This window comes from Neltuma alba, unplaced genomic scaffold (assembly GCF_004799145.2).
Source record: "Neltuma alba isolate B1F8T4 unplaced genomic scaffold, ASM479914v2 tig00002729_pilon, whole genome shotgun sequence".
Classification (NCBI taxonomy): domain Eukaryota; kingdom Viridiplantae; phylum Streptophyta; class Magnoliopsida; order Fabales; family Fabaceae; genus Neltuma; species Neltuma alba.
The window spans coordinates 2,935-29,536 of NW_021632990.1; the positions used below are offsets into that span (position 1 = coordinate 2,935).

Here is a 26,602-nt window from a genome sequence, read left to right on the forward strand (position 1 = left end):
GTACTTATTTATTTCAAATAACTAACTCAACAACTTTCTTAATACACTCAAATTAATCTTTAAATTTTTACTCTTCCAGTCCTTAATATAGGACTTATTATTGAGTTGATTTTGATCTTAGAGAGGAAAGATATTAAGAAAGATGATTATAATATTTAAAAAAATCATATTTTTTATAATTAGCTAATTCATCTAATTTTTTTAATATAATCAAATTAGTTAAATATATTTTATATTAAAATGGAGCGAATATATTAAGAAATGGACGTGATACTTTGTACCCTCCAGAAAAAGTATTGTCACACATGTTTATTCCATACAATATAAAAAATGCGCTTTTTTTTAAAAATAAAAATAAAAAGTTAGTCTAAAAGTGCACCTAGTCTGGTAGTGTACTAGTACCAGTGTTGTTGTGATTTGTGAACACCAGGCCTTAAAGAAAAGAAAATTTGAAAGTGGGAGGGAATTCGAACTGGGTGGGAGAATTTGTGGGAGGTTTTAGTGAAAAATTTACAATCTTGCCGTACGAAATCAGTCCCAATACTTGTTATTTTAATAAACACTAAACTTATGAGATTTAGGTTATCCATACCTCATTTAAATAGTTAAATTTAATTTTTTATTTTTATTTATTTAAAATAATTATTTTAATATATATAGAATCTAAAATAAAAATAATTTCTCAATATTTTTTAAAAATAATTAATTAAAAATTTTAAATCTAAATTGTTTAAATTAGATATAAATAATTTAAATTCAATGACAGCAGACAACAAACCCTGAAACTGGTTGTTTGTGGTACACAGACAAACCATAGGTCCCAATCGTTGACTGTGATTGATGGTCTCAGACCCAAATGACTTAAATTCTTTCTTTCTTTCATTTTTTTGCGATAAAAGTAAATTTTTTTGAAGAAGAAAAATAATAATTGAATGCACGCGGATCAGTGTGCCCCTTGGTTCATAAGGGCCTCGGCTCCGTGTAATGACCGCACTGTTTGCTTACACAAAAAGCCATCCTCCCCGCCTCTTTTCTTCCTTCCAGAGTTTCCCTCCAACTCCTCTCTCTCTCTCTCTTCCCTCCTGGTTCTCTCTTTAATGTTGAAGTAACTACTGGCACCCTATTCCATTTGCTTCTTAGAAGAAATGGGTAAGGTATCAAATGGTTTCGTGGTTTTCTCAGTCTTAAAAAGCCTGATTCCTCATCTCCCACTCCCACCACCTCAGCTCCAAAACCCCCAAAGAGAAACGCAGATGGAGCTTCGTCAAATCTTACAGAGAACACGATAACCTCCCTACCACCACCGCTGTTAAAACCGGCATTCATAATAATGATAATCATTCGATCACCGTGGCTGCAGCTCCTGCACTCAGACTTCGTAGCGGCGGCAGATGCGTCCAAGCCACGGCGCAAAGCACCGCTAACCGTGAAGAATGGGCAGCCGTTAAGATTCAAGCCGCTTTTCGTGGATGTTTGGTTAGTGGTCTTATTTATATTTAATGCTAATAGTTCCGTAGTCTTTATTTCTTTTTGCAGTTACTGCCGTGTGAACGCAAAATCCGTTGAATTTCCGGGTCTGACCATTGTATCACTTGTTTCGAGTCACAGTTACCAAGACCGTTTTGTGTGTATCGAGAACGCATTTTGTTTTTAATTCCATTTTGATCTTGAACAAGCATTTATTGATTTGGAGATGCAGATGGAAGAGCACGTTGTTTATTTTTTATTAAGAGGGGGCGGGAGAAGCGAATGAACTAGGATTCCTACTGCGAGCTGTAGTAAGGAAGATATGGAAATTCCTGGAACAGATTTTTTTCATTCAGTCTGCTTCGAAGCTGATAGGACAGCTTTGCAGATTGGTCTATTTGCAAGATGATGTTTTTATTCATTTGGTTTTTGTGAAGATTCCACTTATTGCACAGTGAGCTGAGCTGTTCTCTAGTGTCGTTTTACTCAGAATTGATAGCCTGAAAAGTTTTGCTTCAGAATATGGCTTTCACCGTTACCTTTTCCACACTTGACTCTGAACCATCCATTACGAGCTAGTGGCAATAACATTGGCCTTCGGTTTTAATCCTTTGGATTTGGGAATTATTGGGAGAGTGGGGCCAGCTACGGGAGTAAAAAGGAGCTCCCATATGCTGATCGGTATAATCGAGGGACCCGCATGACTTTTCCAAGATAAAAGCTGGGCTGTTTAACTTTAGCAACCAATGAAGATTGAGTACTTTTAATATTTCTTTTCTTTTTTCTTTTTGTCCAAATGCCGCAAAAGCGTCTCACTGACACAGGACTTTCTTGAACTGCAAAATAGAAGTTCAGTCATTTTGGCGCCTGTTTACCTTCGAATTTTCTCGTTGCTTCCGTGCTGTTCTTTTACCTGGCGCGAATCTGAAAACTCTTCAAATGAATGAAACGGCTTGGTCCGGGAACCGTCATGTCTCCCCCTTATAATGTAAATCCATCTTTGCGCTTATCTCTCCTTTAACCCATCAACCCATTCAAAACTCGTAATCAAATCAGACAGAGGGACTGGTTATAGCTTCGTGCCGTCTTGTAGTTGGCTTAGTCTTATTGGGCTTTGTTATTGTTGTCTTGACATTTACTAAAGATAAAATCTTGTTTTCTGTCATAAAGTGCGCCGAGTGCTCTGATTTTTGATTTATTTGTCAGAAAGAGATTTCGCCTTTCAATGTGAAACTCAATGTGCAAATTTGGTAGGCAAGGAGAGCCCTGCGAGCGTTAAAAGGATTGGTCAAGCTGCAGGCGCTGGTGAGGGGTCAGGTGGCGAGGAAGCGGACGGCTGAGCGGCTGCAAAAAATGCAATTACACTTGCGAGCTCAGACTCGAGTTCGGGCGGGGCGGCTTAGTTCATCTTTGATGGCCATGTCATCAAATGTCCACCTCCATGTAAATAATTGTTGGGCCCTCCATTAATTTTCCTGTCCACTCAATTATGCTTTTACTATATGTAATTTCATGCTGCTGGAAAACATGAGTTGATGATATAGGAATCCATTTTCATAAATTATAAATTTGTAATATAGTGTCTGATATAATTAGTCCATTTTTGAGCCAAGATATTTGTGTCTAAACTGTTCTATTTGTTAATACTCTTAGTCTCATCTCATTGACTAGTCAAGTATCAAGACATCACACGGCTAGGTTTTCACGTTCTTGATACGATTGCTATTTAATTCCAGCATTTCTTCTGTTCCCAGGATCCGGCAACACCTGACAAAGTTGAAAACCCCATCAGATCCAAGAGCATGAAATATGATCAGTCGTCAATACTCAAGGTATTGTTCTTGCATTTAGGGATGCGGTTCATTTTGTCATTTAACGTGTCTACTCATGAAAGCATTTATGTAACTGTGAAGAGATAATTCTAAATCCTATGTCCAGATCAGTGGCAATAAGGAGAAATGTTGGAAGACAACAGACAGTTGGGTAGATGAGAAATCATGGAATCGACAAAGATCGTCCGTAAGAATCTGTGTGAACGATGAAAGAAATGTAAGGATCCTGGAAATGGATTCTGAAAAAAGAAACTTGGCATCAAAACGCAGAGCCAGAAACCTCTTCCACTCCGCTAATCTAGCTTTAGTTTCTGATCCTTATAGTCAGAATTTGATCGCCACAAAGAACTCAACAATTCATCATTCCGGTCCAATCCATCGTGAAATTCACCAATCTTACAGTCCACCAGAAGGGCATGAAGTTGATGAGACCCCATTCTGCACAGCAAACAATAGTCCTCCTTTTTTTTCTGGGTCCTCTAGGGATGGTAGCTCTAAAAGAAGCCCTTTTACTCCTACTAAGAGTGATGGTTCAAGGAGTTATGTAAGTGCTTATTCTGACTGCCCTAATTATATGGCTTACACCGAATCTTCTAAGGCAAAGGTCAGATCTCTCAGTGCTCCAAAACAGAGGACAAGGTATGAGAGGTCTGGTTCGTCTAATAGGTACTCAATGAACGGATTTGGCGAGTCAAGATTGTCTGCACAAAGGGCATCTGCTTTGCATGCAAGCTTCACTAGCAAAGCCTATCCCGGTTCTGGTCGTTTGGACAAGTTTGGTTTGCCTATGGGTCATAGATACTGAGAATGTTGGTGTGAAAGTGTTTTGGACTTTGGTCTGATTGTGGAGCATAGCGTATGAACTTGCTAACAAGTTTTACTAAGTTAGGTGATAATTGATAACCATTACTGTTACGGCCTGCTTACTTAAGATAGCTGTGATCATATATAATGCATATGACTTCCATGATGTTCATGGATTTATGTCGGTGACCTCTCCCCAGTTTCTAAAATGTGATGCTGATTGGTCTGCTAATATATATGTATATCAGTTGAACTTCCATGAACTTTTTTGACATTCGCATCTTCATCTCATTGATTGAGTCGAAAGCTTGTAATTTGACAATCTTCTCTGGGCTGATGTTGTAATTTGATAATTGGGGGTTACGTTTACATAATTTATAATCATTTGAGGCATCCAAATTGATTTATTTATTTTTATTCAAAAACCAAAATTCAAAAGTTGCAAAAATGAAAAGATGAATGGCTTTAACAAATGTCAATTATAAGTTAGCGCTTTCAAAAGTTGTCTGTAATGTAAGAATTCAAATACAAAGATGTAAGCCATTGTGTTGGATGATCGTTGCTACTAAATCTAGAACTGGCTAGACAATCGGTATCTTGCTACTTTTTTGGTACCGCTTTGTTATGTGGTTTTCTTTCTTATCTATTCTTTTTCATGCTTAGTAATTCGTGTTGTTCTTTATGTTCTTGTGCCTTCCAGTAACAAAAATTTAAAATAGAGATAAGAGCATTTACAGCAGCAAGGTGTCGTGGTGTAGTTGGTTATCACGTCAGTCTAACACACTGAAGGTCTCCGGTTCGAGTCCGGGCGACGCCAATGGAGGCTATTGTGATTTTTTGGCGTTTTGACAATTCAAATCGAATGCTTGTTCTGCAGGAGGCTGCAGCCTGCAAAGTGCAAACACGGTCAATACTCAATAGTAATTCATAGTTTGCTTTTATGGTCGCCGACTCGCTGCCCCTATAAGTTTTCATTTTGCAAGTTCGACCACCGTGAAGTAAGTTTTTCCTTCCTATTTATTCGTTAAACGTACAAGCGCGTAACCCGAGCGACCAATATAAGATTTTTTATTCCAGTTTTTACTATTAAGGGAGTGTTTAGATAAAATAAAAATCATAGTTTTAAAAGTGATTTTGAAACATACAAGATAAATATGTAATAAAAATTATCTTAATTTGTATGAAAACATTTTTAAAAAGTGCTTATAAGGTTACCAAACACCCCTTAAAACTAATATATATAGGTCCTGTGATGAGTTGTGCATGTTTATCAGTATTTTTTTTATATAGCATTAATATAATTTCTTGTTCTTAAAAATTGGGTCTATCTAATTTTAGTCTCTTAAATTTTAAATTCATGATTTTAGTTCCTAAAATTTAGTCTATTTTTAAATATTGGTGTAATTGTTTTAAAATCTACTGTAGTGTCATAAATAATATTAAACTAGTGGTGCAGACTTACCAAATGATAACTAATTGAATTTTATGAGAATAACAAAAAAGGAAAAAGTAGCTCCTCAAAAGGAAGCTACTTAACCACCATTTTTTCTTTATTACGATTGTTTCAATAACGGTTTACTCCATCATATTTTATTATCCACACAAGATCTAGTTAACTACTATCTGTTGAGTCTACTTCACTACTTTTAACGAATAACGATATTAATGACACTTCTACAAATGTTAACATTGTCGTATCTTCAGGAACTAACATTTTAAAATGAGCTAAATTCTAATAATTAAAATTATAAGTTTGAAATTTGAGGGAACAAAACCAAAATGCGTCAAAATTTGAGAGACTAAAATTATACTAACCCCTTTATAATTAAAAATAAAAAAGTAGGGTATTTCTTAAAAACATTTTCAAATATAACAGGACATTTTAATAGATAAATTGTTAATTTGTGGCAAAAAGGATAAATTGTTGATTCAAAATATTTTTCGAAATCTCAACATCCATACATTGTTTTTTGCATCCAAGTACGAAAGACCAATAAAAAATTGGAAATAATTTTTTGTATTTTTATTATTGAATTTATCAATTAAAATTCATGATTAGTACCTACATACATTTTATAATAAAATAACTAATATAACTATGCATTTATATTTAAATGTGGTAATAAAAAATAATTGGTTGAAAATTTGAAATTTAAGGCGAACAAGGGAAATAGTTTATCCAAAAATTAGAAGTAAAAAAGAAAAATTACAATGACAACTAAAAGTAGATGCCATTTACTCCTTTGATATATTGTTTTATTATTACTGAGATTTTTTAATAATGATGTTTTCTATTTAAGATTTTATAACAATTTTTTCAACCCCCAAAAAAAGGCAATGTGAAAAATGTTGCCAATTTCGTTGATTCCCATCTACCCCTTATCATGATAATAACGATAATGAACTTTTTTATCCCCAGTGATTAACAGTAAGCTGAAACTTGGTGCTCGTGATGGTTCATGAAAATCCCACGGACGAGCCGTCACAATCGCAATCTGCAAGCAACAAGCAAAAAAGGGAGAAACTTTCGCTGTTTTCGCATTAGAGCCATCGGATTCGGGTCCGGGTCTAACTCGGTCGCCTCCCAACCAATTCACCGTCTCAACCCTTGAAGTTGAGTTTGTGTCCCAGTATTCATACGATTTGTCATCCTCGATTTCGCGTCAAGCGCTTGATCCCCTCAACATTTTAGATACTCTCTGATTTTATCTTCTAGGCCGAACCCAGTCAAGAATCAAGACGAGCAGTTCCAATTTCGAGTCAGCTTTGATTTGAAGCTTATCTTTTCGCCCTGCTTAAAGGGAATACGCAAGATATGGCGACGACTAGGTCATCGAATCCTTCCTCCGATGACATAATCGATTCGACGCCATTCATAGCAAATTCAGGCGGTTCTTCCGACGAATTCAATTCTGGCCGGCGATTTGTTCGCAGGCAGAGCCTGCGCCAAGCGGCTCGGTTCCTGAGGCAGGCCAGTGGGCGTAGGATGATGCGCGAGCCATCGATGCTGGTCAGAGAGACTGCAGCTGAGCAATTGGAGGAGAGACAGGGCGATTGGGCTTATTCTAAACCCGTTGTGATCCTTGATATTATTTGGAACTTCGTCTTTGTTGTTGTGGCTGCTACGATTTTAATTTTGAGTCGAAGCGAGTCGCCGAGCATGCCTTTGAGGTTGTGGATTGTGGGCTACGCTCTGCAATGTATCCTTCACGTGTTCTGCGTTTGCGTTGAATATAGGAGACGGAGGCGGCTCCGGCGGCGCCAGTTTACACCATCCTTGGATGCAGCGCATGGAAGGACGGGCAGCGGTGGGAATCTGAGTCTGGGTTCGAGAGATGGTTCTGGGCACTATGTGGCATTGGCGCAATTCAACGAGGAAGAGGGTACAAGGTGAATTTGTGCTCCATCTTTTTTAATTTTGGTGAATAATTTCTTCTCTGGCACTTTTAGTACCTGTATAAATCAATTGTGAGCGATAATTAAATCTGCCTTCTTTGATCCCAAAAAAAAAAAAAAATCTGCCTTGTGATAATAACTTGAATTGTATTCAAATTTAGTTGTTGCCCAGAATTTGAATGCACTAGAGTCTTATTATACCAAACTAAAAACACTCGTAAACACGAGTATTAAGTGACCTTTGGTTCTGTTAAGTTGCCTGCAAAAGGGACCAGTGTCTATATATACCTGATTTAAATTATTAAGGAAAAAGACTTTCATAGTACATTTGCTCAAGGACTATCCGCTTCTGAAATCTGTAGTAACCTTCAAGTCGTAGCTCATTTTTTTTAATTCTGTGCATATCGTAGCATTATTTTTTTTTTAATATGTTGACACAATACCTCTAATATTTTTAAGCTTCAGACAAGGACAAGAAAAACGTATCATTTAAATCTGTGACCTATCATCCATTTGGACCCTTGTAGTTATCCTTTTCTTAAGAAAACTTGGGGAAAAATAATGCTTTTTTACGTTTGTCTTTTCTTCCTTGCAGTGTAGCAAAGCATTTGGAGTCAGCAAACACAATGTTTTCATTTATCTGGTGGATCATCGGATTTTACTGGGTATCAGCTGGTGGTCAATCTTTAGTCCTCGATTCTCCATTTTTATACTGGTCTGTGCTCTCTATCAAGCGATTTGTTCATTTATATAATTATGAATTATTGGACTTTTATTACTTAATTGAGTTGCCTTTTAGCTAATTTTCTGTTCTTTTTGTTGAATTTACCTTGGACAAAATCAACTCACTTTGCAGGTTATGTATAGCTTTCCTGGGTTTCGATGTTTTCTTCGTTGTATTCTGTGTTGCGCTGGCATTCATCATTGGTATTGCTGTATGCTGCTGTCTTCCATGTATTATTGCACTTCTATATGCCGTTGCAGACCAGGTAATCTGGGGCATTGCTTGTTTTTCACTCTTGTTATTGAGTTAGTATGGCCTTATGAATCTCTTGCATCCAAATTCTAATATGGCTACTCCAACTTATGCGACCTTAGGTTTACACAAATATGTATTAATAGAGTATTCAAAACATTGCTAAGTTGTTACGGTTGTAATGAAGTTCATACATGGTTTTGAAGATAAAGTAACTCTTTTTAAGTTACCGGCTTTCATGCTCAGGCCCTTGCTTCTTCGCTTGGACCAGAAGGACTGGTCTTTGACTTGGAATTATTATCTATGAAGTTTACTTGAGGGTATTATTAGCTTTCGGGGCAAGTGTTAAATATGAACTGATTCAATTTCAGTGTGATGGCAGAGTCCGTCATTATCTTGCACATGTTATTAGACCTTAATATTTTTGTTTTTTTGGGGCTGCAGGAAGGAGCATCAAAAGAAGACATTGAGCAATTGCCTAAGTTCAAATTCCGAAGAATTGACAATGAAGAGAAAGTTGCTGGTAGTGCACAAGAACGAGTTGGTGGAATAATGACTGAATGCGGCACTGATTCACCGAGTGAACACATTCTTTCTGAAGAGGATGCGGTATGTTGAACATTTTCCTCACTGTTGAGATTTGTCTTTGCTCCTATTTTTCTTTTTTCCTGGTTCCCTGTAGTCATCTTCATCCGTTATGCTGAAGATATCATCTAAATGTCAAATGTCAAAGGGAACTCAATGTAGCAGGCTTTCTTATAAGCTAATGAAATTATGCTATCATGATTATGTGATGCCCATCGAATTTACCTATCAAACACATGTAAGTGGAGGATACTACGTATATCCATTTTCTCTGTACGTGTTCTAGCATTCCCTTTGTCCTGCTATTGCATCATACCATCAGAAGAGATCGGCTTGATTGTTCAAACTGATGTTTTGTTCTGTCTGTTTCGTATGTCTTAATTTGAAGCTGTGGCCTATTGGGTCAACGTACATGGTTGCATTGTCCTTTGTTATCCATGGAAGTTTGAAGCGATTAATCACTTATTTGTACTTATGTTTTATTTTATTCTGATTTATTAACTGCAGGAATGCTGCATCTGTCTATCTGCTTATGATGATGGCGTTGACCTTAGAGAACTTCCTTGTGGTCACCATTTTCACTGTGCCTGTGTGGACAAGTGGCTGTACATTAATTCTACTTGTCCTCTCTGCAAGTATAACATCTTGAAGAGAATCAACCAAGAGGAAGCTTAGTGGACCCAAAAAATTTTCTAGCACTCATGTTGATGAATAGGTATATTTGTTGTCCGGGTGTGTTATGCACAGCATGTTAATATACTTCAATCCAGGCCAATTTGGCATTGGCTTTGAGTTGGTGGGTGTATTGAGCTTGTTCAGTGCATTTGTGCCAGAATTATCTTGAGGCGATATGCTGTTAATGTGAATGTAGTATGTGAATACTTATCAAGTCACCCTAGTTGGCTGTATGATCTGTAAATTCACCACTGGACGTTGTTCGGTCTCATGTGCCTATGTTGAGTGTTGTTAGGTTCTTATAATAAAGACAGTAGAAAGAGAAAGGTTTGAGTGCATGTAAGAAATGACAGGCTGTTGGGCAATTTGACTGTGACTTGTGTTTTTAGTATGTGCCAAGTGCTATATAGTAAAAGCTTCTCTTGGAATATTCTAATTGGGCTTCGGAGTGAGGTAAGCCATTAGACATTGGTCAACATACTCTGGGAGAATGTAGGTAATGAAATGAGTGCATTGGGGAACAATTTCCAGGCGGGGCTTCCCGAGTATGTAACATGAAGAGGAGCGAAATGAACATCAAGGGATTGAAGATTGTGAAAGAGAGCAGCTTTTCTGAAAGAGCTTTGCAAAGCTTTAAATATGGCCTTGGGCTGCTACTCTATTAGTGTCACCACTGCATGATCGTCAGCCAGGCCATAAAGGAAGATTTTGCCAGTCTCTTCCTATAATCCCTTTGACCTCAGAAATGAGGGCACAGTCTGGATTCCTTCACTCGCTATTTGAACGCTCCGCCATGAAGCTTAGCGCTCAAACTGTTAATTTCTGTTCGGCTCTGCATGAAGCTCGCTAGAAATTGGCATTTTATAGGTCATCTTCAAACCTTGCTGCTTCATTCCAAATGTTCTCATCGGTTGGGCCTTACCCACAATTTTTCCTCCCTTTCCTATGACGGATAGGGTTTTCCTAAAATAGGTTAAAATGTTCACTTAATTTTTTTAGATAAATTCCTATTAAAAAGCAATAAATTACTCTTCTGGTCATTAATATAAGACCCAATTATTGAGTTAGTTTTGGTCTTAAATATAAGACTTATTTCTTATATTTATCAATTTTTTCTAAATTATCCATATAGATATTCCCTCAACCATAATCAAGTAAAATAGGGAAATGAGGTATTAAGAAAGATGATTATGGTGTTTTAAGAAAAATATCACATTTATTATAATTAACTAACTTAACTAATTTTTTTAATCTAATCAAATTATTTAAATGGGTCTTATATTAAGAACCGGAGGAGTAATATTATTTGAGAAAGGATGTGTTTAGAAGACTAGTAATTAATATTGTTTTTGAATAGTAAGGTGTCATGTAAACCGTCAGACTCTCACTTTCTCTCTCTGTCAGCCCATGCCCGTTATGAGCTCCCGCCTTTCTCTGATTATCTCCACGGCCCATTATTCCTATTTTCCTCCATCTGTCCAAACTCGGAGCCCCGCAGACTAGGCTCATCAAATTCCCTTTCCCCTTTTTCTTTTTGAAGATTACAAGCTTTGCTTGGATTCCGTTGTTTCCTGGCTGGCTTGCAAGCCTTGTTCAGTTTGAGCAAATGAATAAACAAAATTAATGGAAGATGAAATAAAAATATAATTATTTCTTATCAGCTCGATTAGAATGTCGCTGAATTTATATTACGTCATTTAGATGTGTAAAAATTATTGTAGTCACTCGAAAGCTAAAGCAAGCTTTCGAGTTGGGAAACTTGGCTAGAATCCACCAAAAGCATATTAGTCTATTACGGAACAATTGAAAAGGAGTGAAATGAGATTTCGACCAATAAAACTAGTGGAAGCAACAAGAGGATGATTCTTGAACTTTTGGAGTATCTGGCCGAAAAGATGACAAAAGACAGTGATATTTTGACACTTAAAAATGCCAATAGGTATCAACATATCAATACGTGTGTGCCAGAGAGAATTCAGAAAGAAAAAAAAATATTTCTCATGTTCTATGAAAAAATGTGTTTATCTTTTTTTAATTAAAAAAACAGAGAGAACACGTGGAATTTAAAAATGATGTATTCTTTATTAATTTTCGGGATGAGAAATTATTACAATAATATATAAAATCAAAATCATCCAAATCAAATTAATAAATTCTTTTTAGTCCAAAAAAAAAAATTTGCTTAACAGTATATCCGCTAATAAATAATAGTAATTCATATTTAAGCGAGGGTACAGATGAATAAAACTCTCCCATGATTCATCTTTCTACAAAAAAAAAAACAAAGAAAAGAAAAGAACAAGTTTAAAACCGATCGAATAAAGGAAGGGGTAAAAAAGAAGGACAAGAAAACAAAACGAGACACGTACACAGAAGTGGACTGGAAATGGTAAGCATGCATGTGGTTGAGCTCATATTTTTCCACCGTGAAAAAAGGTTATTTCTCCAAAAGCAGTAGACCAAACTGAATTATCAAATCAGCACCCAGATTTCATCTGTCCCTCTTCCATCTTCCCAGTGGGAATTCCGATCGCCGGAGAAGCAGCGGCAGCGTCATGCCTATCCTTCAACTGAATACTGAGGTTGATTATGGCGCCACCCGCGCACCCGTCTCTCCCTCGTAGCCTGTAACTCAGGCAACGAACACACGGGGGAGGTGGCGGCGGCGGCCAAATATCAGACGCTGGAATCAGACACCACCCCACTTGAGTCGGCCCCAAAATCCGCCGCTTCCGGTGTATCTGAAGGTACAGACAAGACTGCGTATCGGAGAGGAAGTGGGAATCGGCTGGCACGCGTAACACCCCTCCTTCTGCTGCTCCTTCGCCTTCCAGCCTCTCACTGTACACCTTAGGTTTCTGATCAGGCAGCTTCGTCACGGAAAAGAAATGCGAGGGCGTGGAATTCGCCGGCGTAAATATGAAGGAGGACCACCACGAGGAAAAAGAAGACGACTCGCTTATCAGACTGAGGCCTTCACATGACAAAACTCTGACCTCCAGCTCCCACATGGGATTCAGGATATTGCTCATCATATCTCTCTCTCTCTCTGACGCAAGAAATACAAGAACAAGACACAGAGGAGTAACAAGGAGTACATACTAGTATACTACATATCAATGAAAATGATTCGAGGTTGGAATTTTAATGCAGGAAACAACGCAAGAAACTACGTACATGAAGCAGGAACCATTGACGTGTATATAATAATTAAAAGTTGGACGTCAGGACGATGAGGTAACGTGTTGGAATAACTTTTCAATCAATGTCGTCGTGAATCGAAATAAAACTCTCCTTGCATATATTTATTTCGTGTTCTAAATTATAGTCTTTCGGCATTAAATATAACATCCTTATATTTAGGACAGGAGGAGTGGTTGAAAGACACTTTATGGTCTTATTTGGCAGAGCGGTAGAAATTTCCTATAAGCATGTTTCACGTAAATTGAAACAAAACTCCTCTCACATACTTATTTTGAATTCCGTAAATCATTATTAAAAAACAGTTTATAAACCACTTATAAGCTGTTTTAAAGAGATCCTGTAACAATTCCAAATAAGCTACCTAAACTTTCCAGCTTTTCACTCTGTCTTTTCTTTTCTTCTTTTGCTTTTCAAATTGGAGATACATGCATTATCAGCGTAAAGTTACAAGTGAAATCTTTCACTTATAAGATGATTTATTTTTTGGGCCAAAAGTTTACAAGATGACGGACCACTTTATTTTCTCTTAACACACATTAATTGCTATAGGTACCTTTCCATGCATCTTTTCCGGCCACCCTCTCCTTCTTAATTATTTTATAACTTTTTCAAGGGTCCCAGGTACTGTATATTTTCCTCCCTTGTGGGGTAGGCCTTGCTTTAAATGGCATGATTGAACAAACAAAACATTAACAAATTGTTCACTCATTGTGGCGTGGAAACTGGAAAATTAGAATCAGCAGACCCAGAGAGTCAACGGCCAAAAGTTATTAGATTTAGAATACAGCTCTTGTCAGCGAAAATACACACACACACAGCTCTGGAATTGGGACTTGTGATTAGTGCGTGCCTCCACATGCTGCTTCTTTTCCACAAAAGTCGGCAGAATGACAGTTTTGTCCAAAAGAAAGCAAGTTCCTCATAATCGTAATGGTACAAAAGTTTTTTATATGTATATAATTATCTTTTTTATAATTCTTCGATACCATATTTGTAAATCACTAGCTCTATCATTAGTATAAAAACTAATTTGACATTTAATTTGATTTTAAATATAATATCTCAATCCACTTTATTTTTTATATTTATTTATTTTTTTAAAATAGTTCTTGTAGTAGTTCTACATATTAAATGTTTCATTAAATGGTAATTCTTGCTAATACATATGATTAGTAAGGATATTTTAGAAAAGAGAACACTTATTACATGTATCTAGCTTAACAATTTTATGAATCTACTCAAATTAGTTTACTGGTTTTTTTATTAAAAACAAGAAGTAATAGTATGTTTCAAAAAAGTTCCTGGACTTACCTGTTATTTCGTTTATTTAAAATAATTTAAGTGACTTAGATTCTCTAAGTTCTCCGAGGTCACTGTGTCTCCGAGCTTAAAGAGCTGTTATAACAATATTTCAGACTACCCATCAATATGTCATTCGCAAGAGGATTATTCCATTGTTAATTTTTGAATGAAAAAAGACAGTCTAATCAATGAAAAAGCGCTTCTCCTTCGCTTTGCCTCGATTCCAACAATACGCAAGTATATGAGACGTCATAGGCCCACGTCTTAGATTTTTTTTTTTTTTTTGTCCTTTTGGGTATCACATCTGATTGCTTTTTTAACCGATTAATTAATCTTTTTTCATTTCTATTATTGGCCGCCGCACCAATCATTATTTTCTTGCCGAACAAAATTTAAATAAAATTGACATGATGAAAAACGTTTTGGGCTGAGTGATCCGTAATCAATACTCTCCCCTGTCTCTCTGATAATGTAGATTCAGTCAAACAAACTAGAAATTAACTCATTAAAGGTGTAACAAAATTCTAATATTTTACAAAATTATCTTTATTATAATATTTCAATGGAAAATTAACTACTCGTAATATTTAAGTTGTGCAAGGATAAAATATAGAAGCAAAAAATTGAATGCTCCAAATATTTATTAAATTACACTTATATTTTGAATCAAGAAAAACTCAGAACAAGCGACCTGTATTGTTTTTGGAAGGGAATAAATATACAATTAGTACATGCGAATGGCAATAAGTCCCCCCTCCCTTGTAGGAAGGAGGAGGAGGAGGAGAAGAAGATGATGATATAAAAACATTGTCTTTGGTGGTGAAAGAAATTAAAAGTTTTTTTTTTTTTGGGGGGGACCATATCTTCCTGTCTATTTCCTAGAAATTGTTAGATCATTTGATGGATATGTTTAAGAATTAAGCAATATAGGCCCATACATTGCATTGACTGATTGACTCTTCAAGTGACACACATTGTTCGTGGTATTTAAAATGTTACAACTTATAAATTTTTTAATATTATCGAATATTGAAAGAGTAATTGTGTGAGTAAACAGGAACAGCATATTTCTCTGCTTTTTTTTCCCCTTTTCCTAGTGAAAAGGACAGATACTAATAATTTGAAGTTGCAAAAGTGGACTCAAGGTAACAACCTTCTCACAAGAAAATTTTTATTCTGGTATACTATTAGGCGGTTTCTAAGCATTTTCTTATTGCTGGACCATTTTCTTATTCTATCATATAAAGCATTCATTGATCAAAAGATCACTGTTTCCATAAACGTTTTTTGAATTTTAATGAATAATAATCAGTTGATTCGCACGTACTGCACTCACATTCAAAAATGAGTTGCATGCATGATAACAAAAGATTTTATATTTAAATTTTGTATGTGAATTATCTGTTTTTTAAATAATTGTATAAATATTTATTAATAAATAAATAAGTATACTAAATTTTTGGGGCGAGTGTTAGGTTGCATACCGATACAATATTAGTTAATAATAATAACAACAACAACAATAATAATAATGAGAAGTAGAACAGAGAACCTACCTTCAGCGTGGGGGGCGTGTTTTTGTGGTCTTCATTCATGTTCAAAATTCATTGTATTTTGCCATTTTGATTCATATTGGCTGGCTAGTGTTGGAAAATTTAATGAATGAGCTCACAAACATTGGAATACTTTTCAATTGAATCTGTTCAATGTTCAGTCATCCGCTTCTTTCTTTTTCAATTTCCCCCTTGAATCATCCTTTTCATTCAGAAATGCTCCTCCCCTCCTCTAGTACGTAACATTCATCTTCTTATATATATATATATATATTGGTGTTCTATATAAGTAATACTTTGTACTTTTCTAAAAATTTAACATATATATTGTTTTTAGCCCTAATTAATTACAATTCTTTATTATGGTAGCTTATAAGTAGCTTTTCAATCGTGATTTATGAAATGCAAGGTAAGTATGTGAAAATTTTTTTATCTCAACTTACATAAAATGTGCTTATAAGTGATTTCAAACATTAATTCAAACAAAGCTTATGTTTTTTTTTTCCTGATTCATTTCCTCACATTGGTTTCACTCAGTATTTTCATAAATAAGAATATATTTAGAAAAAATATCTTACATATTTATTACTTTTAATTAATTTTAAATAATATTTTGATGTACATGATTTAGTTAGTTATTAGTTATATTTGGGATTGGATTGGAGAGAGTAGGTGTTTGGGTAAGATCAAAACTATAGTTTCAAAAATACTTTTACCGTATACGAGATAAATATGTGAAAGAGTTTGTCTCGATCTGTAAAAAAAGTATTTATAAAAAAGTGATTATTGGAGTACCTAAACACTTTTTTTTAAAACAATACTCCAATATTAAGGTTTGCCGGTATCCCAATTGCCAATGGTGTGGCTCTTTTTGGCAGATAGGACGGACTCGAATGAAAAAAACATGGGCCTATTTATACGGGTAACCACGCAGCAATTCTTGAACCTAAACCAAACCCGCATGATGTCTGTGAACCTAGAGCCGATAATATGGGCCAACCCGTCGATTATGGGTTGGCCCGTGACGGACCTGAAGCTTGGCGGGCTGGGCTTTTTAGGACCGTTTTTTTTTGACGAGTTGGAATTTTTTCAACCCGGCCCGCGAGGGGGGTTGGCGGGTTAGGCCCGCCAACCCGCCAATTTTTTTTAATACTTTTTTTTAATAAAACCTACTCAAAGTCTCAAATTCCTAAATACCTAAAATAAAACATGCAAATAGAAAGTATCATAAATAAAACATGGAACCCATCCAAAGTTCCAAGTTTCAAGTTTCAGATATATCAAAATATTAAACATATGATTAAATGAACATGATATGTCCTTAATAATTTAACAAACATTTCAAATTAAAAAATAAATCCAAATTAACACTACCACAAAGTCACAAACACAATGTCACTACACAAATCACTATCAAGTGCTCAATCATCACTCACGAGCTAGGACAAAGGAGCAAAGCAAAGACAGAGAGCAGAGAGCTTGGGGCTTGGGACTTGGGACTTGGGAGTTAGGACTGGCCGAGGGCGACTGGGAGACTGGGTCTAGGAGGAGTGCGACACGCAAGCAAAATGTGAAATTGGGATCGTGTTGGTGTTGCCGTGTTAGACTATTAGACATGGACTGCTCACTGTTGCACTATGGATTAGGCTAAGAGTGTAGAGACTGAGAGGCAAAGGAAAAAAATTTGCAAAAAAAAAAATGGTTAAATGGATTGGCCCGCCAACCCTGCGGGTTAGCCCGCCGCGGGTCTGGGCTTGGTGGTTATGGGCTCAAAATTTTCATTTTAAAATGGTCCTAATTTTTATCAACCCAACCCGCCACTTGTTGGCGGGTTGGTGGGTTGAGCCCGCATATTACCGGCTCTATGTGAACCCACGGAACCCCTCGTTCATGGGTTCAACTGGTAAAAAAATTGGACTCTCTCACAAAAAAGAAGAATTCGATTATGGAGAGTATTATTTTGTTGTGGCTCCAGTTGCTGCGCTGGGAGAGGTGTCACTATAGCATATTGAGGTTGAGAAATTCCTACTTATTGGGCCAGAAAAAAAAAGACTTGCTTGTCATACTTTCGTGGTCATAGAAATAGGACCCAATGGATCAAGCGTTAGGTGCCTTGACCTTGAATCGTGGGTGAGTCTAACCCTTTTCCTAAAATTTTTGTACCAAAAAAAAAACAAAAGAAAAAGGAGAATCCCGTTGCAACTTGCAATGTCAAAACGAAAAGGGAACCGAAGGATAATTGACCAAAGTTTTGATTGGTAGGATAGTTTTCAGTTTGAAACGGTTGAACAGTTCTAAAAGGTAAAAACCATCACAGTATCAAATGTTTCGGTCTGTATTCGTTACGGATGAGTAAAGTCAACATTAAGCGCACCAAACCTTTTGTTTTGGTTGTCGCTCGCAATGACATTTTTGAATGTTGCGCTTCTTGATTTGTTAGCCAGTCCACTTCAATCATGTGATGGACTAGAGCCTAGATGGAGGGACAAGGGTGGACAAGAATCAATATCCAATAATATACTCAATTACTCATACAGTATTATCTATAAATGCTGGATATATGTGTGTGTATATATATATATATATAAATAAACTACATTTATAAGGGATGAACAATATAATTAACTGTTTGTGCTTTGTGTGGTACAACTACAAGTCATTAACTTTCTAGTATGTTCCATCTAGAAGGGAGCTTTGATTATACAACGTCGGACGGGACGATGAAATATTTAGAGAGAATTACAGTGAGGTCTCAAGTAATTAAAAAACAAATCCCAGAGGTTGTCATTCTCACTGTAAGACTTGTTATTTCAGGCTGCTCAGGTTGTTACTTGAGACTTTGTAGTGATTATTTCTCTTATGTGGGACTTGAATGTAATTCTCCCAAATATTTACTTTTGTAGTTTTGACAGACGGACATCATAGGCGGACCGCAGTCAAACTGTGACAGCCAATTTTGGCATGCTTTGAACTTCGATTCCAGCCCATAATCATCAACGCCTCCTGCGTTTTTATATGGTGCCCTGCATCTGCAACTCCATAACAGCCCAAATTATGTGCTTTTTATTACGAACATATAATAATTACATTTATGTTTTATGAGATAAAATTATTATGATGCACAACACATAACTTATCCAGACTGGAACCTCCCACATCCAGGCCTCTTTTCCCGCTTCCCTTTCCCCCGCTCACTCACACACTTTTTAAACTCACACCGTCATGCCAGGAGCCAGGAAAGAGGGAACTCATTACCGTAATTCTTATATTCCCATTTTGTACCTCATATTAAACCTTAATCACTTAAAAATAGGTTAAAGATGCGACAAATCATCCCTATCACTTGAAACACTTAATTTATTAAGAATGAGAAGCTAATGAAAGAAAACCGTTATCATCAATTAAAAAAATTTCAGAAAATCAATTATTATGAAGAGCGGGTTATAATAGGCCTTACATTTTCAATAATTAGTTGCAAAGTTTGCAAATATTAGTAGAAATTTATGCGAGTATACACATGCTAGGCTGATATGATGTCAGAAAATCATAGCATCGCAACCGAAGGAAGGAACGAAGAAGGTGCAAAATCTAAATAATGGAAGCGTGAAATACACTTAAATCCAATCGAAATCGCATCCGGTTTGAATAATCACATCACGTTGCTCCGTCCACGTCTCATCGTGATTCGTCATTTTTCCACTGTCATTTGCTAATCATTTTTTCACCATCAAAATGACATTCCTTTTCCCTTCGTAACTTTTCACTTTCCGCACCCAAAATGAAGCATCGCTTTCTTAGTGCTTATCCTTCCCGCTTCGATGACTATTTCTAGTCTTAACTGTGCTGCAACATTTGGGAAGAAGATGGGGCTTCAAATCACGTGCGTCCCAGCCTTTCGCACGTGACAGCATCCGAACATGGCAGCCCGAGACGCAGAGCCATCAAACGAATTAACAACTTATTGGCTATTGTTTCCCAAGCTCCAACCAGGGCGTCTCCTGATCATCGGAGTTACTACCATCTAGCGGCTCTGTTTTTACATCGGAGCCACCGTCGGGTTCTTGGGACAACTGTGTTTGATTTTGTTCTTCCTTTTCTGCCTCCTCGCCCTCTGAACTCCGATGTCGTTTTGCCCCAATTGAAACCCCAAACAATTTGGGCACCTCCGCTTCGGTAACTTTCGTCTCCTGCGAAGCGCCGCCTCCTACGATGGCTTCCTCAGCCGAAAGCTGCGTCGCGGGTAAAAGCTCCAATGGTTTTCCTTCAGCGGCACTACTGGACTCTAATTGGCTTGAAGCATAATTCGTCATCAATGTCAGTATGTTATTACAGAGCCCCTTCAATTGACTCAATTCATTACTCAATTGCATGTTCTCTTTCCTAAGCTTTTTATTCTCTTCTAAGAGCTCGGGTGCAGTGGTGCAACTTGTGGTGAGCTGCACTGTATTATGTGCGGCAATCGGAGATGTGTTCGAAGAGATTACCTGCTCGTCACCGGAGTTGGTCGGAGACACCCCTACGACGGCGGAAGGTGCTGCAGCCACCGTCACTGTACTGGCCGCAGCTACGGCAGACGTACACGCCGATATTTTCCGCCGTTGAATGTCTCGAAGCAGGCTTCTCTCGCCTCGCCGGAAACAGTCATTAGCGAATTCCCAACGATCGGGAACAACCTTCCGAAATCCCTGCCAAATCACAGGCGAGTGAACAACAATCCGTTAGGCAGGCGAGAAAATAATGGGAAAATCGTATATTTGTATTAGCAAAAGAAGAAATAAAACAGTACTGAAAGTTAAGCTTACATAGGTATTTAGTTGACGGACGAAACTGGAGAAGTTATTGTGTTTGAAATACTTTGGAAGTAAATCTCGAGCGAATTCAGCGGGTCGCCAAACTATGAAACTGGTTCCATCTTCATTCCAGGAAATCAGGTCATCCACAGAGGGGTCATCCACAAGTTGGTAGGTCTTCGTTAGAAACGGCGTCGGCATAGATCTCTGTGAGTCAGTCAGTGCTGATTCACCGGTCTGCTCCACCGGCAATGGCGCCATGAGCTCGACTTCAGATCTGAAGCTCAGGCTTCTCGTACCTTCATAACTATCCTCCAACTGTTTGTTTCGGAGACAAATAAATGCGTGAGAAGGGGATTACAGATGATATCCACAACATAGACAAACGTTTTATGAAAATCAGTATTGCAATATACAAGGAAGTCAAACTATCCTCAATAAGCCTAATCCATGTTCCTTATAATCAGCTGCACTATTCTGACATTAATATTAAAATAAATGAATAGAAATACAGACAAGCATAATCGAACACGAATACTAGTGTGACGATATGTGGTACCTTGACAGAGATAGGTGAGTTAAGGCTCTGAAAACTCGTCACCCACCGACGAGGAAAGAAGAAACGCAGTCTTAAGCAGTTGAACCAGAAACGACCGGAAGCAGCGGTTGCGGCAAGAGAGCGGAGGGAGGGAGGTGGTGGTAGGTTTTTTTGTTGCTTCTAGAAGTTTCGGAGGCGAGAGTAAATAATAGAGGATGAGTTCGAGGAGGAGGGAGAGGTGGGGGGAGAGAGGAGGAAAGAGAGATCGTGGGTTCGAGAAGGAAAGAGCGGGGAGGAATTTGGAAATCACAATAATAACAGTGGGTCCCACATATGATGGATAGAGAGAAAGCGAAGGGATAAGAAGGCGCTAGAAAGGGGACACGAGGAGCGAGAAGCGAGTTAAGGAATCTGAGTCGGGTCGGGGAATCGAATCCCGGATCAAGAAGCCTTTTTGGTTTTGGACCTCTCCACCAAGCTTAGCTCATCTTTTTTTCCAGAACCTTCTTTCTCTTTCTTCCGCTTACTGTTGGCTGTATGGTGCGGAATTAATCATATGCCCTTTTTCTCTTTCACGGGTCGAATTGGTCCAGCACCAGCAGGCTGGTCACGCCGGACCCCTCCATGCGTCACGGAACTTCTTTTTACAGTAAGATTAATTATTTAGCGACTTAGATGCAATCGGATAAGAGAAAACTCGACTGTTCTAAGATTAATTATTAAGCTAGGTTATAAAATAATTGAGAAAATTAATCTATAACTTTCCATAGTTTTACCTAACTTAATTAGGTTACTGTATTTTCAGCTCAAAAAAAAAATTAGGTTACTCTATTTTTTTCTTTTTTATTCAGTATTTAATTCTTAATTAAATCTTTACATTCTTTATTAAGTCTTTATAATCTTACCTAATTTTTAAACATGTTTTTATAGTTTGTAAAAATCCCAAAAACAATATCTCTAAAATTTCAAAATTTTAAATCAGGATTATAAATATGTATTATTGTTTACTTTTTAAATATTGTTAATTATTATTAAAGTGTAGTAAATAAGATTGGTTTAATATTTTTAAATTTAAAAGTTTTTTTGTTGAAATTCTCACTTATAATTTCAAATGATTGATAAAAAAGTTACACAAATTTAATTAAAACTCATGTGAAACTATAAAGACTTATAAATTAATTTTTTGAAAATATTCTTTTTGCTAACAATTTTTAAGATTATAGTATGATTTTTTTGGTTAGAAACCGATTTTTTTTAATTGGCGGTAATTATATTCAAATTATTGTAGATCATTAAATATAGACATTATTTTATTAAAATCAATACATATTTTTTAAATGATTATTGAAAACATTGGGCAGACATCAACGGCCCATCTTTTCTGACCCAATACATTGTTTAATCACGATGCGTATGGGAAGGCGCATGAAGGGTTGGACTGTTCTAGTTAAAGTCAATCTCATTCCTACGCCGATTAGCGGAGCCGCCCGTGCATCAAATCCACGCCATTTGTTTTAATTATTTATATTTTAACGTGCATAGTACATAAAATGGAAATAATTTTCTAATTGTCGATTGGTTAAAATTAAAACGTTAACTTAAAAAATATAAAAAAAATGGAAAATTTAAATATAAACTATCCATTAAATGGGTCAAGCACCGTATCAAATGTATAATTACGAACTCGCTCTGATCTTTTTAATAAAAACCTTATAACTGAATTACGCAGCTTAAAAAGACAATTAAAATTAGTTAAAAATAATAAATATATAAAAAATAAACCTTTTTTTAAGTATAACCTTATTTATAAAGAAAGAAATAGATTAGTAATGAAAAAAAAATATGAAAGAGAATGTGCTATGCAAAATTGCCAATCTTTTAATTAATACAATATATAAAATTAATTAAGAACAAAAATAGTAAAAATACTTTAAATGTTTAGGCAACCCCAGTTAGGTTCTTATAAAAAGGACTGAGACAATTTAAACTTCATGCTCTTATAAAAAAAACTGGAGGCTACATACTACCTTTGACCTTTGCTATAAAGAGTTTGATGACTAATTTAAAAAGATTAAAAAAATTAATTAAAATGATTAATGATAACAAATATGTGCTGTAAATATGAATATATAGCCATTGCTATGTTTGGTACACTGACAATAAATGTTGAATGATTGGGATTGTGATTCAATCTAACAAATCACAGTGCTAAATCAAAGAAATTCCATTAATTGCTACTTAACTAATTTCTTCATTGTTCTAACCATTACAAACTAATTGGGACCGTGAAATTGGAATCACTGGTCAATAATCCAGACATGCCAACCAAACCTACCGCAATTTCTCCGAAACACAAACATGAACATAAAAATTAAAAAATGTGCAGTAACATAGCAAGCTTGTATCTCCCAATTAATTAATTATTCATACACAGAACTCTATGGCTTCCCCCTGTACCCCCACGGGTTGTTGCTTGCCCAACACCATTGGTCCCTGCACATTTCCTCCACACCATATTTTGCCCTGCACAAAATCATATGTTTCATCAAACAACAACCATAATGAACAGTCATATTTTTCTTTTTTTGGCAAAATGTTAGATAAAGTTCTTACTTCCACCCTAGCCCTTTCTCAGCTTTCTCTGTAGATGCATACACAGCAACAGCATCCCCAGGTCTCCTCGGACACTTTTTCAGGGGAATTTTCTGAACATTAAATAACAACCCGATCGACCAAAGCTTCATATTTCATCGTCACTTGCATGCACAAAGGAAGATTCATATATTATATATAGTTACCTTTCCGGAAGCTTTCTCGAATGCTGCAACCATTTCAAGCACGGACGTACCACGACCAGTTCCTAGATTGTAAGCCGTACAACCTACCACCAAGTTTGTCACAGTACTTTCAACTATCGCACAAAGATAATGAATGCCATTTCCATATATACAAGAAACAATAACATCGAATCACCTATGCTCTCTGTGTTGAAGAGCTTGCGCAGGGCGGCGATGTGACCATCTGCCAAGTCCATTACATGGATATAGTCCCGTACCTAATTTCAAAACCAAAATGAAAGAAAAGATCCACTTTTTAGATAGGATCAGAAAGGTTTGATGATTGATTCGTTTAGTGCATGGAATATTACTATAGAAGAAGGTTTTACGAACCGCAGTGCCGTCCTTCGTGGGATAATCTAGACCGAATACGTTGAGCTCAGGCAACCTTCCAACAGCGACTTGTTGTATGAAAGGCATGAGGTTATTGGAATTCCTCTGGGATCTTCACCAATTTTGCCACTCTCATGGGCTCCTACTGGATTGAAGTATCTCAGTAAGATGATCCCCCAATCTGGCTCTGCCTTTTGGAGGTCTCGAGCTATGTCTTCCAGTATCAGCTGTTTCGAACAGCAAACACAGAGTACTTCTATATTCAAAATCAGTTTATAAAATCTCTATATTATCTATCAAATTATTGACAGATCAAAGTCATGCTTACCTTGGTCCTTCCATAAGGACTCATGGCCATTAACTCGGAATTCTCATCACAAGGTATCTTTTTAGCTTCACCATAGACTGTTGCAGATGATGAGAATACCATCTGATTCAACCATGAAAACACATTACGTATGCAACGAAGAAGGAAAGAAAAGCTTATACCCTAAAGCTCTAAGGATGTAAGATTTCACAATGTTATTCACAGAAACAGGGGAGACGAGTTAACGTCCCTGCTTTATTACAAGACTTGGGGAGCGAATGAGACGCCTTTTGTTTGGGCAAAAAAAAAGAATGGGACCCTTTTGCCTGCGTGGCGATTACTTTATGGAAGAAACATAATCCAAAATGATCGCATATTTAATTTAATATCCTTAAGTTATAAGGATGTAATAAATTCATACAATATTCGCAGAAGCAGGGGACACAAGTTAACGTCGTCCCTGTTTTATTGCAGCACATGCACACGAGTGATGCCTCTTTTGCCTGCGTGGAGGTCACTTTATAGAAGCACACCAAGACATACAAAAAAATGTAATCTTTTTTCTAACTAACCTTCTTACAGTTGTACTTTTTCATAGTTTGATAGAGATTGATGGTGCCGATTAAGTTATATTCAAAATACCGAAGGGGATTTTGAACACTTTCTCCAACAGCTTTTAGACCCGCAAAGTGGATCACCGCATCAAATCTGTTTCATCATGATCCCCAGTTACAAAATCACGGAAAATCAACTATTCTCTCTGTAAAATCTGTGTTTCTTTCGACATAAAAAAAATGACATGCATGGTTATAAATGCTCAAGTAACTGAATAGTATATAAAACAAGTAATCCACACGTACTTGGTTTTGGAAAACAGTTTCTCCAAGTCACCTATATTCCTGAGATCACCCTGAAATCAGGTCAACAAATAAGATCAAACCGGACGGTAATGCAGGCTTATGACTGGGGAGAAAGGATTGAAGATTTTAATGTTATTGGTCTGAAATCATACTTGAACGAAGTCGAGGTTCTTAGAAGAGTCGGGACCGACCAAACCCCGAACCCGGTGGACGGCTTCCATGACGGAATTGTCAAGGTTATCGATGATGGTAACGTTAAAGCCACCTTTGAGAAGCTGAACAACGGTGTGAGAACCGATGAAGCCGGCCCCTCCGGTGACGAGTATCGTTTTCGGCGGCGAAGCCATGACGGAAAACACAGAAACAGTAATGGGGAAGGAGAGGAAGAGTGAGAATATATTTATGTTATATATATATGAAGAGGAGTTGAAGAAGACGAAGGAACAGATTGAGGATTCTAAATTGGGATATGGCAAAAGGCATGGAGTGATAGTCTCCGACTATTACTGAGGTTTCCATGTTTAGTTCCTTTTAAGATGTTTACTTTGATTTAGTAATATGATTCGTTAGTTTGAATCCCAGTAATCCCAATCCGTCAAAATTCATTGCTGTGTACCAAACAAAGCCATGGTGGTCGTTTCCTTGTTCTGTGTTTGCGCGTTTCTCGTTTTCTAGCTAGCATCACAATCTTCAACCCACTGCACCATATTCTTGTGCTTAATTGCATTCAGTTGGATCAGATATCTAACTTTTTTGTTTTTTCCTGTTTGGTATTAGATATTCAGTTACAAAGCATCGAGTCCTCTTGAAATTCATAATTTCTTACGTAAATTTTTTCAATATCCCTCTTTATTTATTGGATTTATAAGTCCAATTGCCATTCTTTCATGGGCCTTTACAGAACCCGGCCTTACTCCCTTTCCTAAGGAGGAAAAACCCTACTTTGCTATCTAATGAATTGAGTCTAGTAAAAATGATTAATTTATCACAACATAATAAGCTAAGGTTTGAATTTCCAACTATTTAATATCGGATAATATTTTAAGCAGTATTGTATCCCATAAGAGAATAAATGTGCTTAGAGGGGAAAAAACTCCTACTTCATTGGTATCGGTTTTGTTTCTTTTTTATTTTTTACGGGAG

At 36.7% G+C, this 26,602-nt stretch overlaps 4 protein-coding genes, 1 non-coding gene and 1 pseudogene across 6 annotated transcripts; 3 read left to right on the top strand and 3 right to left on the bottom strand.

Annotated features, from left to right (window-relative positions):
- Nucleotides 1–1,226: 1,226 nt before the first annotated feature.
- LOC114736322 (protein IQ-DOMAIN 14) lies at nucleotides 1,227–4,394 on the top strand (the record flags this gene model as incomplete). The annotated part of the gene is made up of 4 exons (XM_028924114.1): nucleotides 1,227–1,476; nucleotides 2,722–2,910; nucleotides 3,222–3,299; nucleotides 3,406–4,394. Coding segments are annotated over 4 exons (1,216 nt in total), but the record flags the coding sequence as incomplete, so codon positions are not given.
- Nucleotides 4,395–4,846: 452 nt separating this feature from the next.
- On the top strand, nucleotides 4,847–4,920 carry TRNAV-AAC (transfer RNA valine (anticodon AAC)). The gene has a single exon. It is a non-coding gene; the product is annotated as a tRNA-Val (tRNA).
- Nucleotides 4,921–6,682: 1,762 nt separating this feature from the next.
- Nucleotides 6,683–10,126, top strand: LOC114736332 (E3 ubiquitin-protein ligase At1g12760-like). Its single transcript, XM_028924121.1, has 5 exons — nucleotides 6,683–7,493; nucleotides 8,095–8,214; nucleotides 8,356–8,488; nucleotides 8,920–9,084; nucleotides 9,568–10,126. The coding sequence occupies exons 1-5, from the start codon at nucleotides 6,919–6,921 to the stop codon at nucleotides 9,733–9,735; spliced, it is 1,161 nt and encodes a 386-aa protein (XP_028779954.1). The 5' UTR covers nucleotides 6,683–6,918; the 3' UTR covers nucleotides 9,736–10,126.
- An 890-nt stretch (nucleotides 10,127–11,016) lies between these two features.
- Nucleotides 11,017–13,063, bottom strand: LOC114736341 (uncharacterized). The gene is made up of 2 exons (XM_028924132.1): nucleotides 12,105–13,063; nucleotides 11,017–11,306 (listed from the first exon to the last, which is right to left on the bottom strand). Exon 1 carries the CDS (start codon nucleotides 12,768–12,770, stop codon nucleotides 12,213–12,215), a length of 558 nt encoding a protein of 185 aa, XP_028779965.1. The 5' UTR covers nucleotides 12,771–13,063; the 3' UTR covers nucleotides 11,017–11,306; nucleotides 12,105–12,212.
- Nucleotides 13,064–19,262: 6,199 nt separating this feature from the next.
- Nucleotides 19,263–21,490, bottom strand: LOC114736259 (heat stress transcription factor B-2b-like). Of its 2 annotated transcripts, XM_028924049.1 has the most exons (4): nucleotides 21,144–21,490; nucleotides 21,021–21,061; nucleotides 20,597–20,905; nucleotides 19,263–20,479 (listed from the first exon to the last, which is right to left on the bottom strand). In XM_028924049.1, the coding sequence occupies exons 3-4, from the start codon at nucleotides 20,843–20,845 to the stop codon at nucleotides 19,760–19,762; spliced, it is 969 nt and encodes a 322-aa protein (XP_028779882.1). In that variant the 5' UTR covers nucleotides 20,846–20,905; nucleotides 21,021–21,061; nucleotides 21,144–21,490; the 3' UTR covers nucleotides 19,263–19,759. The 2 variants fall into 2 exon arrangements, with proteins under 2 accessions (XP_028779882.1, XP_028779877.1); XM_028924044.1 differs by lacking the exon at nucleotides 21,021–21,061 and having other exon boundaries at nucleotides 20,597–20,902; nucleotides 21,144–21,489.
- Nucleotides 21,491–23,560: 2,070 nt separating this feature from the next.
- On the bottom strand, nucleotides 23,561–25,806 carry LOC114736293 (bifunctional UDP-glucose 4-epimerase and UDP-xylose 4-epimerase 1-like; annotated as a pseudogene).
- Between the last annotated feature and the right edge of the window lie 796 nt (nucleotides 25,807–26,602).